The 18172-nt window shown below is 37.5% G+C and overlaps 1 protein-coding gene across 8 annotated transcripts in view; it reads left to right on the forward strand.

The window, feature by feature from the left end:
* ccdc178 (coiled-coil domain containing 178) overlaps positions 1-15254 on the forward strand; it is a 365844-nt gene extending 350590 nt beyond the window's left edge. For all 8 annotated transcript variants that reach the window (XM_072259449.1, XM_072259707.1, XM_072259587.1 and 5 more), the window contains one exon: positions 14436-15254. In XM_072259449.1, the coding sequence (XP_072115550.1) occupies positions 14436-14588 (153 nt within the window). In that variant the 3' untranslated portion in view covers positions 14589-15254. The remainder of the gene's footprint in view (positions 1-14435) is intronic.
* Positions 15255-18172: the final 2918 nt, after the last annotated feature.

The following is an 18172-nucleotide window of genomic DNA, read 5'->3' on the forward strand; positions in this document are numbered from 1 at the left end:
GTTCACAATACTCCTTGCGTTAAAATAGACACATCTCAAACCATCGGTCTGAGCGCGTCCTTTCTCTATCACCTGCCTATCCTCCCTCACACACTGTCTCCAAGCTTTCTCTGTTTGTGAGCCAACTGCCTCTTCCCCAGTCTCTTCAGTTCGGTTCCCACCCCCCAAAAATTCTAGTTTAAACTCTCCCCAGTAGCCTTAGCAAACCTCCCCGTCAGGATATTGGTCTCTCTGGGATTCAAGTGCAACCCGTCCTTTTTGTACAGGTCACACCAATGATCCAGAAATCTGAATCCCTGCCCCCTGCTCTAATCCCTCAGCCATGCATTTATCCTCCACCTCATTCTATTCCTATACTCACTATCATGTGGAACAGGCAGAAATCCTGAGATTACTACCTTTGCGGTCCTGCTTCTCAACTTCCTTCCTAACTCCCTGTAGCCTGTTTTCAGAACCTCTTCCCTTTTCCTACCTATTTCATTGGTACCAATATGTACCACGAACTCTGACTGTTCTCCCTCCCACTGCAGGATATCGTGGACGCGATCTGAAACATCTCGGACCCTGGCACCTGGGAGGCAAACTACCATCCAAGTTTCTTTCCTGCATCCACAGAATTGCCGTCTGACCCCCTAACTATAGAGTCCCCTATCACTACTGCCTTTCTCTTTCTTCCCCTACCCTTCTGAGCCACAGGGCCAGACTCTGTGCTGTTCCCCCCAGCAGTACTCAAACAGGAGTACTTATTGTTCAGGGGACAGCCTCAGGGGTACTCCGTAGTACCTGACTCTTCCCCTTCCCTCTCCTGACTGTTACCCACTTGTCTGTCTCCCGTGACCCCGGTGTCACCACCTGCCTATAACTCCTTTCTATCACCTCCTCGCTCTCCCTGACCAGACGAAGGTCATTGAGCTGCAACTCCAGTTCCCTATTGCGGTCGCTTAGGAGCTACAGCTTGACACACCGGGTGTGGATATGGCCATCTGGGAGGCTGGGAGACTCCAGGGCTTCCCACATCTGACACAGAGCACAGAACACCGGCCTCACACACATACTTCCTCCTTCCCACAATTAACACAGGTAATCCTACCTCGCCTCATCCTGTTACCGCCTAAGCCCGTTGAGCCAAAGCTCTATCACTCTGCTACCCTCTCTCTCTGCTGCTCGCTCCAAATGCTCCCCGCTGGATATGGTCTTCTTTTTAAACTTTTCCCGCTCTACTGTGGGAGGTGAAATATGAAGCCAATGATATAAAAGATGAAATATGAAGCCAATGATATAAAAGAAGATACCAAAAGCTTTTTCAAAAATATAAAGTGTAAAAGAGAGGTGAGAGTGGATATTCGACCACTTGAAAAAGACACTGGAGGGATAGTAATGGAGGACTAATTTAAAAATATTTTGTTGTGTCTTCACTTTGGAGGACACTACCATTATGTCAGAAATTCGAGACTGTTGGGGAAGAAGTGAATGTAGTTGCTCTTACTAAGGAAAAAGTACTTAGGAAGGTGAAAGGTTTGAAGGTAGATAAGTCACCTGGACAAGATAGTATATACCCCGGGGTTCTGAAAAGAGGTAGCTGCAGAGATTGTGGAGGCATTAGTAGTGTTCTTTCAAAGTTCACTAGATTCTGGAATAGTACCAGAGGACTGGAAAATGTCTCTGCACTCTTTAAGAAGGGAGTATAGATCCATTAACCTGACTTCAATAGTTGGTTTTTAAAAACGCAAACAACAGGAATTCTGCAGATGCTGGAAATTCAAGCAACACACATCTACTTTCAAATCTCTTACTCACTCTTCCTTCAGTTAGTCCTGACGAAGGGTCTCGGCCTGAAATGTCGACTGTACCTCTTCCTAGAGATGCTGCCTGGCCTGCTGCGTTCACCAGCAACCTCGATGTGTGTTGCTTCAATAGTTGGTATGATGTTGGAACCCATTATTAAGGATGAGGTTCAGGGATACTTGGTTGCATATGATAAAATAGGCCAATGTCAGCAGGGTTTCCTTAAGGAGAAATTAAGGGGTAAACTTGCCTGACAAATCTATTGCATTTCTTTGAGAAAATAACAGGCAGGATAGGCAAAGGAGTCAGTGGATGTTACTTACTTGGGTTTTCAGAAGGTGCTGGTTATAAGATCTAGAAGCAGAATAGAGCCATTTAGCCCATCAGGCCTGGTCTGCTATTTCATCCTGTTTAATTCATTTCCCTCAGCCACAATCTCTGTTCCTCCCTGTAACCTTTCATGCACTGACTAATCAAAAACCTATCAAACTCTACCTTAAACATAACAATGACTTGGCATCCATAGCCGTCTGGTTCACCACTCTCTGGCCAAAGAAGTACTTCTTCATCTCCATTCTAAATGGATATACTAATATTCTGAGGCTGTGTCCTCTGGTCCTAGACTCCCCCACCATAGGAAGCGTTCTCTCCACATCCACTCTACTGAGACCTTTCAACATCCGATAGGTTTCAATGACATTCCGGTAAGTATCACTAAGCCATCAAACGCACTTCATACGATAAGCATTCCAATCCTGGAGTTATTTTTGTGGGCTTCCTTTGAACCCATTCCAATGTCAGCATATCCTTTCTTAGCTATAGGGCCCAAAACTGTTCATAATACTCCAAGTAAGGCCTCACCAGACTGCTTTTTCACATCATATGTCTGTAAGTTGTATAACAGAATTGATGGATTTGTGGCCAAATTTATAGTCAATATGAAGATAGCTGCAGAGGCAGGTTGTGCTGAGGAAGCATGGAGTCTGCAGAAGAATTTAGACATGTTGGAAGAATGGGCAAACAAGTAACAAATTAAATATACACTCAGTGGCTGCTTTATTAGGTACTCAAACCACCCCATCTTTTTGAGAAACTGTTGGTCTTCTTGGATTATCATGCACAATGGTCTCTGGAGGTTACAGAGAATGGTGTGATAAACAAGAAAAAAACCTCCAGTGAGTGGCAGTTCTATGGGTAAAAACGCCCTGTTCATGACAGAGTTCAAAGGAGAATGACTGGTCTATTTCGAGCTGACAGGAAGACGACAGTAGCTCAAGTAATCATACGTTACAACAGTGGTGTGCAGAGGAGTACACCTGAATGCCCAACACATTGAACCTTGTAGCAGACGGGCTATAGCAGCAGAAGACCACAGTGAGTTCCAATCCTGTACCTAATAAAATGGCCATTGTACGTAGTGTAGGGAAGAATATGGTCTTGCACTTTGGTAGAAGGAATAAAGGCATAGACTATCTTTTAAACAAGAACAACAATTGGAAATCAGAGGAAGAAAAGGACTTAGGAATCCTTTGTAGGATTCCCTAAAGTTAACTCGCAGGCTGAGTCAATGGTAAGGAAGGCAATGCAATGTTAGCATAAAAGCAAGATGTAAAGCTGAAGCTTCTTGGTAAAACTGCACTTGGAATATTGTAAGCAGCTTTTGGCCAATGATTTGAGAAAGGTCGTGCTTGCATTGGAAAGGGTCAAGAGGAGGTTCACGAGAAAGATTCTGGGAATGGCATGGTTAATGAATGAGGAATGTTTGGTGGTTCTGTGCATGTATTCACAGGAGTTTAGAAGAATGAAGTGGATCTCTTGAAACCTATTGGATATTGAAAGGCCTCACTAGAGCAGATATGGAGAAGATGTTTCCTATAGTGGGCATCTAGGACCAGAGGGCATAACCTCACAATAGAAAAACGTTCCTTTGGAACAGAGATGATGAGGAATTTCTTTAGCCAGAGGGTGGTGAATCTGTGGAATTCATTGCCATAGATCACTGTGGAGGCCTAGTCATTGGGTATATTCAGTGAGGAGGTTGATAGGTTTTTAATAAGCAAAGGTGTCAAATGTTATGGGTAGAAGGTAGGAGAATGGGGTTGAGACGGTGATGCCATGATGGAATGGCAGAGCAGACTCAATAGTCTAAATACTATAATTCTGCTCCTATGTCTTATGGTCTTAATTCCAACAAAGTTTACTTCAATTTAAGATTCTCTTAAATAACAGAAGGGCAGGGATCTTTTCTGATGTTCAACACAGTGAGTGGTTCACACTGTGCATAGGTATTTATTTGTGTCCAATTTGGTGCGAAAAGCATCAAGTTGGTGTGAGAAAATTGATTTCACTAATCAGAATGAAAAATGCTGGAAACGGTCAGCAATTTAGTCCGAACCTGTGGAAACAGAAACAGGGTGTACATTTCATGTCTGATGCCCTTTGTCAGAACAGGTAAAGAACAAAAGTAAATTCATTTTCATTTGCAAAGACAGGTTGATAGAGCAACCAAAATATCTCTGATAGAGTGAGACCAAATGTGTTCATATTATCTTTAGAATTAGATTATGCTCTTTTATCTGTGTTATGTGTTGCTAATCACGGAGCTGTGTATCAACCTCAGCAGCTTAGACAATAATAATGGAGAGAGAGAAACTGAAGCAAACCAGATGATCAGTGGAAATGACCAGATATTGATGAAGACAGAAAGGACAAATCAGTTACTCAAAGCTGGAGAACTGGTATTTTATCCAGGAGGCTTAAAACAATCTAAAACAGGAGATAAGGTTTTGTTCCTCAAGCTTGAGCTGGGCCTGTTGTAATTGTGCGAGAGGGCATAGACAGACAGCTCAAAGTGGAGTGGGATGGGAAATTACATTGGCAGACAACCAGAAGTTCAAGGTCATTCTTGTGGACTGAGTGCAGGTATTTCACAAAATGATCACCCAATCTGATTTTGGTCTTTCCAGTGTACAGGAAATGGCATTATGTACATTTAAGGAAGTATGTTAGGTGGTAAGCACAGGTGGACTACTGCTTCACTGGCAAAGACTGCTTCATTCCTGGATGGTGGGAAAGGAAGAGTAAGAAGGCAGGTATTCAAGTCCTGTGGTGCATGGGAAAGTGCCATATGATAGGGGTAGAAGGCAAGGAGGGAAGAGTGGACTCGGGAGTGGTAAAAGAAGTGATCTCTTTGAAATACTGAAAATGGAAAGAAGAGAAAAATGTGTAAGGTGGTGGCTCCTCCTTGGAGATGGTGGAAGTTACAAAGGGATTTATTTTACTGTTGTGCATTCTTCATACTACCAGTGTGCACATGTGATTCTCATGGAAACATATGATTCAGTTTGGCAAATCATGTCAAGTACAAGACATTGTTGTAATCTCAAGTAATGATGAAAGTTCTGCACAAATTGAGATTAATGACATCAATGATAATGGCCCTAGATGGCTAAATTTCTGGGCCTCTTTATCTTGTGCCTTGTTTCAAGCAAGGTTTGATTAGACACAAGAGTTAGCCATGAGTATCATAGCAAGAACATCTTATCTTATGCATTCTTTAATGCATTATTGACCATTTTTGGTGGAAGTCCATCCCGAAATTGCACCGGGCATTTTAGTCATCTTTGTGCAGTAAAAATTTTTCAGTCGTTCATGGAATGATGAGATCAGCAGTCATGGCACTCATCTCTACCTTACCATTAGTAATTGGAGCAATAATTTGCCATTTATTCCTTTCATTTATAAACATCAGTAAACAAGGAGAAAACTGTCCGGTAAGTAATTAAAGTGGTATGAATTAGGGGGACACAGGACATCCACTTGTGCTTCTCTGCTTCCGCTTACCCAGATTTTGATGCTCTGCATGCTTCAGAAATTATTGCTTTGTCTCTCAGTTCTTATTGCAGCTATGCGTGGCAGAAATCCATTCTATGATGTCTGCAGAGTCATAAGCTTGTGACTGAGAGTGGCACCAGTGATTACAAGGGTAGAGATAGGGAATGCAGTGAAGACATATGTTATCCCTCACTTACTCAGTAATCCTCTTTGTTACAAACTTGCCATGGCAAGGGGGCTTTACAGCTAAGACCTACTTCTCATAATTGCCAGTGGCAGTTGCAGTAATTTCTGCAGGAAGCTGCAATTTTAAAAAAAACACATAAGTAATGATTTAATGCAGCAATCACTCTAATATATTTTTACTGCTAATTTTCCTAATTTCACAATGGACTTCAGATCTCAAAGCAACACCCACTAAAAAGCAAAATCTGATTTCTATGCACAAATATTTTTCATGCTAACTGAATTTGCTATCCATAATTAGTTTATAAGAGGAGTGGAGTTACTGTACACGATGCTACTACTTGCAACCATTTGTCATTGTTCTTCAATAGCACTGGTATTGAATTATTTGGAAGCACCAACACTGGAATATTGGTATGCATGTTACTGATTTACAGTAATAACAGATAAATCCATAAATTTCCATCATTGTGCACCAAACAGCACTCTTATTAAAATTTATAATTAATAAAATTTCAACAAAGTTTATGGAATAGTTTCTACTTGAGCAGAGCTGTCCCTGTTACAATGTCTCGAACCAGCATTGAAGGTGGAGTAATGCTGTTTTTTCCTTGCTTATACTATTGTTTATTTCTCTTCTACATTTATGGTGATGTGTGCATAAGAGTACCATCAAAAATTACATTCCAACATATGGCAACATATGAATTAGATGATCTTATATAATTTTTGGGCTTGGTTCAGTAAATGCCTAACCTCAGTATCTTGAGCATTCTGGAAATCAGAAAAAAATACATATGAAAGGGAAGGAAAGTCCTATATTATATAAGGATAAGTTATGAATCCTTTCAGGTATACCTCTGATCTTGAATCCTTTCACAGACTGCAAATTCTTATCAATGAAATTCCCAGAGAAACTACATCTGACACATAAAAAAGCATAAGATCTATCAATACAATGCTGTTACATCTATCTATGTGATGGGCCAACACTTCTGACAAGCATTACAGTTTATTAGTACAGTTCAATTTGCAGTTGATGTAAAAAACTAAATCAATGAACCATACTTTTTTGTTCCAGTAAGCAATCTTTATTTATTATCAATATGGTTATATTTACTACTCTATTATATTTTGCTGAATAGTACAAATGTTTCTAAAGCACAGAAATATTTATAAATCAATTTAAATGTTTTGTACTTTTTTATTTCTCATTAGAATTTATTGGTGTGTAAAATCAATAATTTAGTCTTTGAATTGCCAGCACTGACTTGGCCTGGTAGTCAGAAAAATAATGCAATGCTACTCTATTTTTATTTCAAATATAATGTTGCTGACTATGAAAACTATCAGGAAACTTTGCTTTACATTCACTTATGTTAACGTGTTAATAATTTAGCATTCACAAGAAATCATTTTTTCGTAAAATCAGAAAGCCTTAGGCATAATACCTTTATAACCTGATCAAAACAAGATTCAATTTCTCCCTTTTCCATCAATGAAAAAGTAGATATTTATATGAAAGTATCAATTCATTATATCAGGTGGTTAAAATATCTAAAACAAGAATATTAAAAAGGAAAGTTAGTATGTCATTAAAAAAACATTGGCTTGCTTAAAAATGAATTCACATCATTATATTTTTATGTCTATATTTCATTTTAATATGACAAACTGCAAACCAGACTATAAATTTCTTTTGGAGATCTGGTAGCGTTTGCATTTGGAATACATAAAGGATATACGCAAAGCAGGAAAATAATTGTAAAATTTAAGACTCAGTAAGTTAAGTATGTAGCTTATGTCACAAATAGTCTATTTGTTGTCATCTATTCCTCTTTTATACTTTTACTTACTTACATGTAAGACCTCATATTTTTCCTCAGAAAGAATATTGCCATGTTATCTACTGATGCCTCATACCTACAGGCCAGTTCCCATTTTCCAATGAGATAGTTTCTTTAGAAATGGTAACAACTGTAAACCATTCATATAAATTCAGTACATCATGTAATAGTTTGATTTTGTAAAAGATTCATTAGACAGATTTGTATTCTTAAAACAGATCTCAGCTGAATCAGTTGAATTAGCATTGGTCTCAGTTATGATTATTATGCATAATTGTTAACAGAATGAGTGTGATAGGACAATAGACAGAAGATGAGTAACAAAATACAGATCTGATTCAGACTCATTTTGTTGGATGACACTCTCAGCTATGAAGCAATGGAAAGACACCATTGGAACTTTCCTACCAAAATTGAGAAGATCTCGTCAAGCTTCCTGTACCTGGTGACCATCCCCTTAATTAGCAGTGGTTGATGATCTGGTAATATGGGCATAGAAAGGAAAAGAGAACGGACCAATTTCATCCCTTTCATCTTTTGCTTATCATTGGTTATCATAGCATCACATGGATTTGCTTTTATTCAGTATTGTGCTGCACATTTTTAAAGCCTTAATAAAATCCAAAGTTGCATTCAGCTAAAAACTATATATGTCACTGAACCACACCAATGTCGAATTATAGAAAGAACCTGTGAATATTTAAATTGTTTAGCTTTTATCTGTAATTGCTCTTTTTCAACGTAGTACTGATTTAAATGCCAGGGAGAAAAGCTGCTGATAATTCAAAGCTGTAGGATAAGTGCCTTAAGCCAATTCACTGCTGGAGATGCAATTCACTTTCAGCTTGCAACTTAGCTAAAATGTTGAGTAGCATCAATGTGGTTTCAAAAGGGAGTTTGACATTTCATTGTCTTTGAAAATAATGCAGCATGAAAGAACAGCCATTGTCAATAAAAGGAAAACAGCTTGCTGGAAGTAAGATAGTTCAGGTATGCTTTTATAGGATGGAATGAAGCAGGTTGAAATATGTTGTCATAGTAAAATATTTAATGAGTACAAATTTGGTGTTTATTTTAAAGAAAAATATAACTTGTTTAAGCACCTTTAGAAAGAGAATATACAATTTCATTTTGAGTAAGTAACTTGGTTGGTATGAATTACAAAGAATTGAAATAATAGAGGCTTAATTCTGAAATGGACTACAATCGCATTTCAAGATTATGTTGCGTGGATTAAAATTTAAACAACAGATATAATTTAGAAACCAGCAGTTTTTCAATGGCTTACTTGCTGCACTTTTGGTTGATTGACCGAAGATAACTTTAACCCTCAGACAAAAAGATGACTGGATACACATGGAAATGTAGTGAAAGTCCTAATCCGCTTTAATAGGCAGATCTCATAACAGGCCAGCGTACAAGGAAAAGCAGCCCAGTATTCACCATTCACGTAACTCATGCATACTTTTGAAGACAAAGGAGAAAAGCCTAAATATATATGACACAGTCCAAAGAGGTACCAGTTAGTAAGTTAATTGGTCATTGTAAATTGTCCCATGATTAGGCTAAGGTTAAATTGGGGGTTGCTGGCAGTGTGGCTTGAAGGTACAAGAAGGGCCCTTATTAAACAAACAAATAGATAAATAAGCAGAAAAGAAAAATTAAATTAAATAAGTATGCGCAAAAGAGAGGGGTAAAATAGAGGGTAGTGTTCATGGGTTCATTGTCCATTCAGAACTCTGATGGTGGAAGGGAAGAAGCTGTTCCATCTTCAGGCCCCTGTATTTCCTCCTTGATGGTAGTACTGAGAAGAAGGTTTGTCCTTGGTGATGGAGGCCCCAAATGATGGATGCTGCCTTTTTGAGGCATTGCCTTTTGAAGGTGTCCTGGATGCTGGGGAGGTTAGTGCCCATGATGGAGCTGGCTGAGTTTACAACTTTCTGCATTTTTTCTGATCCTGTGCAGTGGCCACTCTCTATCAGTGATGTAAACAGTTAGAATGCTCTCCACAGTACTTCTATAGAAATTTGTGAGTGTCTTTGGTTACATTCCAATTCACGTCAAACTCCCAATGAAATATAGCCATTGTTGTGTCTTCCTTGTAATTGCATCAATATATTAGATCCTCAAAAAAGAGAGAGCTGGGAAAGAGAGGGAGAGATATGGGTTGTTCTGTTCTGAATAGTGTTTGATCCTTAAGTATTTTTGGAACTGCAGTGGGAAGTATTCTGTTACCCACCTGATTTCTACAATGTAATAGAGCGAATCTCAGAGTACACACAATGGATTCAGCTCCAAGAAGATAAGACTCAGCTTCAAAAGCAAACTACTACAAACTACTACTGAAAATACTCAGCAGTTCAGTCAGGAGTTTGAGCATTATTGTTTGCTCAAATGTTTGTTGAGCTAACATGAGTGGGAATTTTGAAGGTACAGTCATGGGCCCAATTTATGGACACCTCTATGTAGGAAGAAAATCCCATAAAACTTCAATGTATGTACATACATTTGTCTCCTTAAATGGTAGAGCTAGTTTCCTTTCACTGTCCACTTTGAGAAATTGTTCTTTCTTATCAGTCTTATGTGTCCTGATGACATTCATTACAATATTGTGGAAGTATAGTTACTGTATCGAGCGATTTTTATATAATTTCTGACTTAAGGACAAAAAGGACTTACAGAATTCTGTAAAACCAGAGCTGTTTGTTATCTGGATACAGCATGTCTATACTTCTGGTGGGAATTAAAGTTGTCCTTGACCTAAAACTCTGTCACATAGATAACTTGATCTTTTCTGTTATGTTCTGGAGATAGTCTTGCACAATATGGCTGCACTGGAGCTGTAAGGATATCTACTTTTTTTTTACCATTGCCTTATTAACATACTGTTCAATAGATTCTGCGGGGGTGGGGGGGGAACAGTCTACTGTAATATTTTAGCTTCTCAGGATATGACCTATGTATGTGAGGTTCATATACCTATTTGGGCACCAATTAACATGAAGAAGGGATTTTACTTAATGAATGCACAAAAATTATGTGACCAGTGCCATTGAATTAAGTTATTAATTTCAACAGACCTACAAGAACATTGAAACCATCTTTGTGATATAATACACTGACACTTAAATAGATACAATAATCCCTTATGTAAGTCTAACGGTGTTAATGGACATCATAAATCTTACTGACTACCTTGTCTAATTTGTGCTGAGTTTTTATTGCATGAAACTACTTTTAAATTCATAAGAAAGTTCTGGAGTGCACAGATGCATCTCACAAGATTTGCTGAACTACCTTTGGATGGGCACAGTGAATGGATTGGATGCCCACTTATGCATTGCATGTTATAGTTTCCCACCGTTTTCACTGCCCACGTAATTTTTAACTTGCTGCCTTATTGAAAAATGTATGAGTGTGATAATCATAAAAATTGCATTAGTTCAAACAAATTTGCTCCTCCAGAATGTGAACCACTTTAACTACAAGGACTCTAAGTGAGGAGGCAGAAATGATCAAGGCTTGCATGTCTGGATAAAGAATATTTAAATAAAATGATGGGATTAATGTCAATAAAAAAAACAAAACTCTTCATTAGCTTTGAGTTATTTTTCACTATTTCTGTTCAGATTTTGTATTTAAATCTTTATTTAATCTGTGATTGTAAAGGATAGCAGTGTAAGATCCCCATCTTAACATTATTAAATAAATACTAAAAGGATACATTTGAATAATTCAGGGGAAAGTGCTTTGGGAGCAATTTGCATGGTTACCCTATGTCCATTCGACCATAGTTTTTGTCTGAAATTTGTGCTTCTATTCATGATGACATTTTCAAGATCCTAGCAATGCTATCAATCGTGTAGACTACTTTAAAACATTACTATGGGGCCATTTTTGTTGGTGGTTAGCAACAGTTCAAGCTGCCTGTCATCTTGCACTTCTTAAAGGGGCCAGCAAACAATGCGACCAAGGGCAACATCCTCCAGATGGTTCACGGAACTACCTCTTCCACTTCTCTTAAATCTTTTTTTTTCAAATGTTGATATGCTACTGTTGGAGCCTGTGATCTACATTTTAGTGATGTGTTTTCAGGCTAATTGAGCAATCTGCTGCTTTGCTGGCTCCAAGCGGGCTTGAAGAGCCCATGTTTGACTCCATTCCTTGTAGATCTCACCAATTAAAGCAGCGAGGAAGATTGAAATCACCGAGGCAAGTGCGGAAGATAAACTGTCGGAAGGAGGTGCCTGTGTGTGATAGTCTCTCCTCTTCTCACTCACTTCTCCCAGAGGAAGCTGCCTGTGTTCAAATGGTCCCTCTCTCCCTCAATGCTGTCGGAGGATGGTGCTGGAGTTCCAGGTTTTAGGAAAGATTTAATCAACGCAGTTTGTGGATTGGACTCTGCAGTTCACATTTCGAAATGAATCTGGTCTCTGGTCACTCCTTTTTTGTTGCTACTTTCGCCAGTTTTGATTGGGGTGGCCTGCAGATAGTGAACTGAGCTGAACTAAATATGGATTACTTCAATTTTGTTTTATATTCCGCATTTTTCATTTTTTTGTTGCCATTTGTGTGATTTGGTTTTTTGTGTGGGGAAGTGGTTTGATGTTAATAGGTTCCATGGTTTTCTTTGTTTTGTGGCTGTCTCTATGGAAGACATACTTGGCTGGTGTATCCTACCTCCCACACCACTACAACCTGGCCATGCTCAATGCACTCTAGCCCAGTCATCCACCTGCTAACAATCATCACACATTCATGGTTCTCCAAACCTTACGGAGGTACATCATAGACAATCTGCCAGCTATTTAACTATAGCAGGCACATCACCAAAGTCATTGTATGGCACTCAATTACACAACTGCCTTCATCTTGCAACATACTGTGCATCACATATAACACAAGCAGCAACAAGTCTATGCAGGATATGTATCATTTTACATTCAGCACAAGCCACCATTAGAGGACAGAGTGGTTCCCATTATCATAACAATAATTAGAGCATCTCTGGTCAATGATGGGATTGAGACTATTGAAGATGAGTGGGCATACTTGCTCTATCACCCTCCTCCCATTCCATTTGCCCTTCATCCTAAATTCTCCTCTGATTTGCAAGATACAGCTGTTGATTCACCAACCCCAAGTGGCCTACAGCCTCATCAGGAAAAACACGACAGTGTGCAGTTCCCTGGAAGATTCAGCTGCCAACCAAAAAATAGCACTCTGAAAAACATGACAATCCTCACAAAGCTGTGCACAATATGAATGCTTTGAATAGAAAATGTTTACTTCCTGTCATCAACAACTGAATATTGAAACATCTTCAACTGCATTCCTGAAGGAGTTAGGCATATAAAAAATCTTCATTTATCTTGATAGGCACAAGCAATGCAGTCATAATCCTGCTCTGAGGTTGCAGTGGCAAATTTTCTGTAGTTTAATAGCCTACTTTGGGATGTAGGAATGTCCTGGAGGATCCAGCAGAAACCGTACAGTCACAGTGAGAACATGCAAATTCCATACAGACAACACCCAACATCATGATCAGTTGCTGGTCCATTGATCATGGAAGCCTACCTTCTAAACCACCATTTTGCCCTTCTTTTTCATCTATGCATTACAAACATTCTCAAACATGTTGACTTCTTGCCTTAAGTGATATTTCCACCAACAGACACTAGGATTAAATGAAGAATCCTACTGTAACATGTGCATCAATTATACTACCCCCAAGAATCACCAATTATTATTAAGAACTTTTCTGGTTTAAAATAAGTTGAGGAAATAAAAATCATAATTTCTAATAGAATTTTGCTGTGATGATTTATAGTGTGTGTGATGGATTACTGAAGCTTCCAAATGTTGTATATTCTTTGAAAGCACACAAGTTCTCATTTAGCACACGAATAGATAGTAGGTATGTAGATTAATTAGATAATTTTCTATAAATATGAAATCTGAGATACGATATGTTAGTAAAATTTGTAAAGGTTGCCTTTTGCATAAAACAAAGTATTAATTGAAAAGCAATGCAACTCAAAAGTAGATACAAAATGTAGAGCTTTGATACATTAATGGTGATATATAAATACAAGTTATTAATATTTTACTAAATTGCAAACAAATTATCTCACATACCCTTTAAGACAATAATGCAGATTGAGCCGGAAAATATGCAAAACTAGTATAATAACTCTCTTTGTTCTGGCTGTGGGTCTCATGATGATTCTTAATGAAAAAATATGCATTTACAATTTAATATTGCATAATTTCTCATATGCGGCAATCAAAACCTATGCCTTTACATCATGTAAAATAACTAAAGTTGTTCATGTAGTTACACTTCAAAATATGAGCTAAAGTCTTTTCTGCTATATCTTTACCACAATGTACTTTGACAACTAGAATGTGATTTTTGATTGTTTATGTTTCCACTTGTAACCCTTTACCTCCTTAAATAGCTGCAAGTTTCAGAGTTGCATGGAAGTCACAGACCTTCTGAACAAACGGAAATTCTGAGGAAATTAGTTCTCAGATCTTATACCTGACTGGATTTGGTTCAGCCGAGTCACTTAGATAATGCACCAGTTTGTTAAAATACAAGATCAATTCTGACTTTTGTTTCTCAGATATGGTTAGTATCTCCATGTAAATTAATATTGTGTAAAATCTGAAGAAATAAATTGGCATATACATTGAATGCTCTAACACATTTGATGTAACTGTAATGTTAATTTCTCAATTGATCAGTAATCAGTGACAATATTTGTTTATTATTAACAGGGGGAGATGTCAAAATCCATTCAGCATATGTCTACTTTCCTACACTCTTTGGCAGATGCTCGTGAGACAAAGGAAGATATTGAAAACAAACAGTGTAACCAAGGTGGTATAATCAAAGACAAGAAAAGTCATGCAGTTCAAGTAACGGTGTAATTGGACATTCACCTGTTTGCCATTTCACACTTGTATGGACTGCAGCTCAGTCACCTCCCATCATGCTTTGTCTTCTTTTACTTACAGCAAATCCATAACAATGAAACAGGTGACTTTCATGCTGCTGTCAGGAATGATCTAATTTCAGCTTTGGGTGACTGATTGCAATTGGCTTTGCCTCATCTGATAATTAATCTATGTCATGATTAATTGGAAAAGAGAATAATTACTGGCGATGTTGACAGTGACTGTACGCTTCTCCAGATTTCTGTCTATTGCTCAGGCCTAACTAATAACTTTACAGTTCATCACTGAAACTTTATACATGTAGTACCAATCTGTATAGATGTATAATGGTGTTACACATTCTACCTGGTGGCTATTTGTTAACGCTTGTCAATAGTTTTGAGTAGCAAAAGCAGCCTGCATATTACCATGCTTCGTATTTTATCTTAATTTTGTGGAAGTTTAAAGTTTTCAATGAGCTGGAGATGAATGATTAATGAATAAATTCAAATGCTTCATTTTGTCTATGGATCATTAGTCAAGTCCTTTGTGTTAAAGACCTGCGAAAGGAGTAGAAATTATTGAGACATTAGCCTGAAGCAATCTCGAGGTAAATATTATGCAAAAAGAAAAAATGTTTAGTGCACATCGTATAGTGATCACTGACCCTATGAGAACATTTTCACCAGGGTCCACCTCATTTTACCTGCCAGCATAGGGTAATACTTACTAATCAGAATCTGGTAAGTTTTTCAGTAGCAGTAAAATCGATAGTCTGAAGAACACTCTGAACAGAGCATATTCTATTGTATGAAAACAAGCAGTACATTTATGATACAAGTAAGTAATACATTGAACACAATAAAGATTAATTTTATTCCAGTCCTGACTAAGGGTCTCAGCTTGAAACATCGACAGTTTATTCATTTCTATAAAATCTGCCTGACCTGCTGAGTTCCTCCAGCATTTTGTACGTTTGTATGTATTATTAGAGATGAATTTTATTAGTTTATGTACTTGTTGATGTGTTCATATAATATTTATCATCAATTTAATGCAACAGTTAACTCTTTGGCAGGTTAATAACAGTGTTTTGGGCATTGTAAGGAAATTTTACTCAAGTGTATTGACTTCTGTAAATGGAAGAAAGAGAGAAAGGTGCAAATCTGAAATAATATAAAAACCTGCTGGAAGTACACTGAAAGTCAGTCTACAGCTAAAAAGATAAAAAATAAATCAATATGTTGTGTCTCAGACCTTTTGACAATTGTTCCATTAACTGGTATGGTTCCAGACAAAATTAAGTTGCATGCTAGTTGATTATATATCCAAAATGTTTCAATGTACTATATTCTTGATTTCAATTTATTATGAAGCAGTATAAAAATACCTATCAGTACAAAAATGAAGAATTAGCATTCAGTGTATATCATGTTTTACCAAAGTACTTTACTACAATGAAAGACTTCTAAAGCCACTATTATCACATAAGTTATCACTAAACTACAGTGAGATAATAGTTGATAAACCTACATTGGTGCATTTTGCTTAGCCTGTTTTTTTTATCACTGATGATGTTTCGTTGCCAGTGTAGAATCTTTAGCTGCCATTTTATGTCAGTATCAAGAAGCACTAATCGCTCAAGCAGTGAACCTTCCGAGTATTCTTGCATGTTATCTTACACAATCTTTAGTATAAAATAAGCTTTATTTCCACAGTAATGTATGAACATGAAATGATCTCATTCTTACAAAAAAAAACAATTGTCAGAGTCTGTGATATAATCCTTGTGGAGAAAGGAGGTTGGGATCTGTGATTTGATCAAAACTTAATTACAAAAACAATGACTGAAATGCTTTGTTACCATTTATATTGATATCCCACTTATATTTAAATGGTCTTTACAAAGCTTTCTTATTTACATTTGAAGATTATGTCCATTTCAATAGATTACCTATTTGTCTTGGATCCTCTGCAAATATCATTAAGAGTAGTAGTGAAAGTTTAAAGGAGAAATTTGGAAAATGAAATATATTTGGCCAATATTTATAGATCGATTGATGCATGAGTGAACAAAATTGATAGTTAATCACAGTCAGTCATAAATTATATTGATCTGAGTAGACTGTTACAAAATCAAGGTTAGGTGATTGAAATAAGAATTAAAGTTATAAGTAGAAAGATTTAAGAATATCCAATTTCTAGAATGAATGATTTTTGAAGGAGTCTGTATGAATGAAATACAAAATTAAATGCATTGTACAGCAAAAAAGAAACCAAGAAATTGAATCCCAAGCTTAACTGAGGGATTTGGCAACAACCACATAAAGAAAATACTGTGACACCTCTCACTGGAATTCCTGTACCTCCTTTACATCTTCTGGGCTAGATTCCTGCTCAACCCAGTAGGAGTTTGAGAGGGTCAACAGGCAGGATTGTAGAACTAATTCAGCCCTCCTGGTGTGGTAATGTCTCTAAACATCAATTCTTTCTACATTTAGCCATCTGTCCCACCATTAATTATTGAGAGGGTATCTAAAGATAATCAGGAGTATGAGAGGATAAACCATATCAGAATACATTCACATTCCCTTGGACAAACAGAAGAAGCATCCTTAAAGATTTAACTTAACTGAATCTCTTTTAGGCTCAACCTCATTGCTTTCAAATTGTACCATGGTTTGAATGGCATCCTGCCTGCAACAGGTGGTCTTGTTGTTGCTGCAAAACCAGCAATTAAAGTGGCTGTGGATGAAAGTGCACTATTAGCGCAGATGGAAGCACTTGGCCTGCACTTAATCATTGGTGCTAAACTTGACTCATTGCTAGCAAATTATTGAGGTTACAATTTTAAAACAATCACTATTTAAATAGAAATCAAGAATATTAAATCTTCAGACAGTTTTTGATCCTTCATTCTTATCTGAAATACTGTAGCTTGAAAATCCTTGCAGTGTCAGCTGGCATTTCTTTTTTTATTGAGTGCATAATACATTTGGCCACAAAGAGCTCTGTTCTTTTGATCACTTGTGACCTAGAAATAATTCTCCCCTCATGGTGCGCAAGCATCCTTAACTCATTGCTCAGTCCTTTTCTCATTTTAGCTGTTCAGGTTACCTAATGTGTCAAACTATTGCAACAGAAGATCCACCTGGTCCCTGTTCACATCATAATATTTATGATAACCTTTTCGCAGGGATGGTGTAGCCTGTACCTGTCAAGAATTTAGCCATTTCATTGAAGTCTCCTGAATATACTGTTGTTGTTTGAATGGGGGGGTGGGGGGGATGTGGAAAAAACTGCTGTCTGCATTGTAGTTTTTCTTGAATCTTTGACACATTAGCTGTATGATGATTTCGGATTGAGAAAAGTCTAGCAGAAAACCTAGCTGGAAATATTAAAAGCTATGGAGGAGTCAAACTGGTATTTCTTGAAAATTGTACATTCTTTCACTTTCTCTTCTGAAAACAAAACCTAAAATAAAAGGACTTATGAACAGATGATCTTCCACCTCTACACAATTCAGAATATGGTAATTTCACCTTCTTATCTCATTCACCACGTCAAGAAATCCATTG

The sequence above is a fragment of the Mobula birostris genome, chromosome 1 (assembly GCF_030028105.1).
Source record: "Mobula birostris isolate sMobBir1 chromosome 1, sMobBir1.hap1, whole genome shotgun sequence".
Taxonomy (NCBI): Eukaryota; Metazoa; Chordata; class Chondrichthyes; order Myliobatiformes; family Myliobatidae; genus Mobula; species Mobula birostris.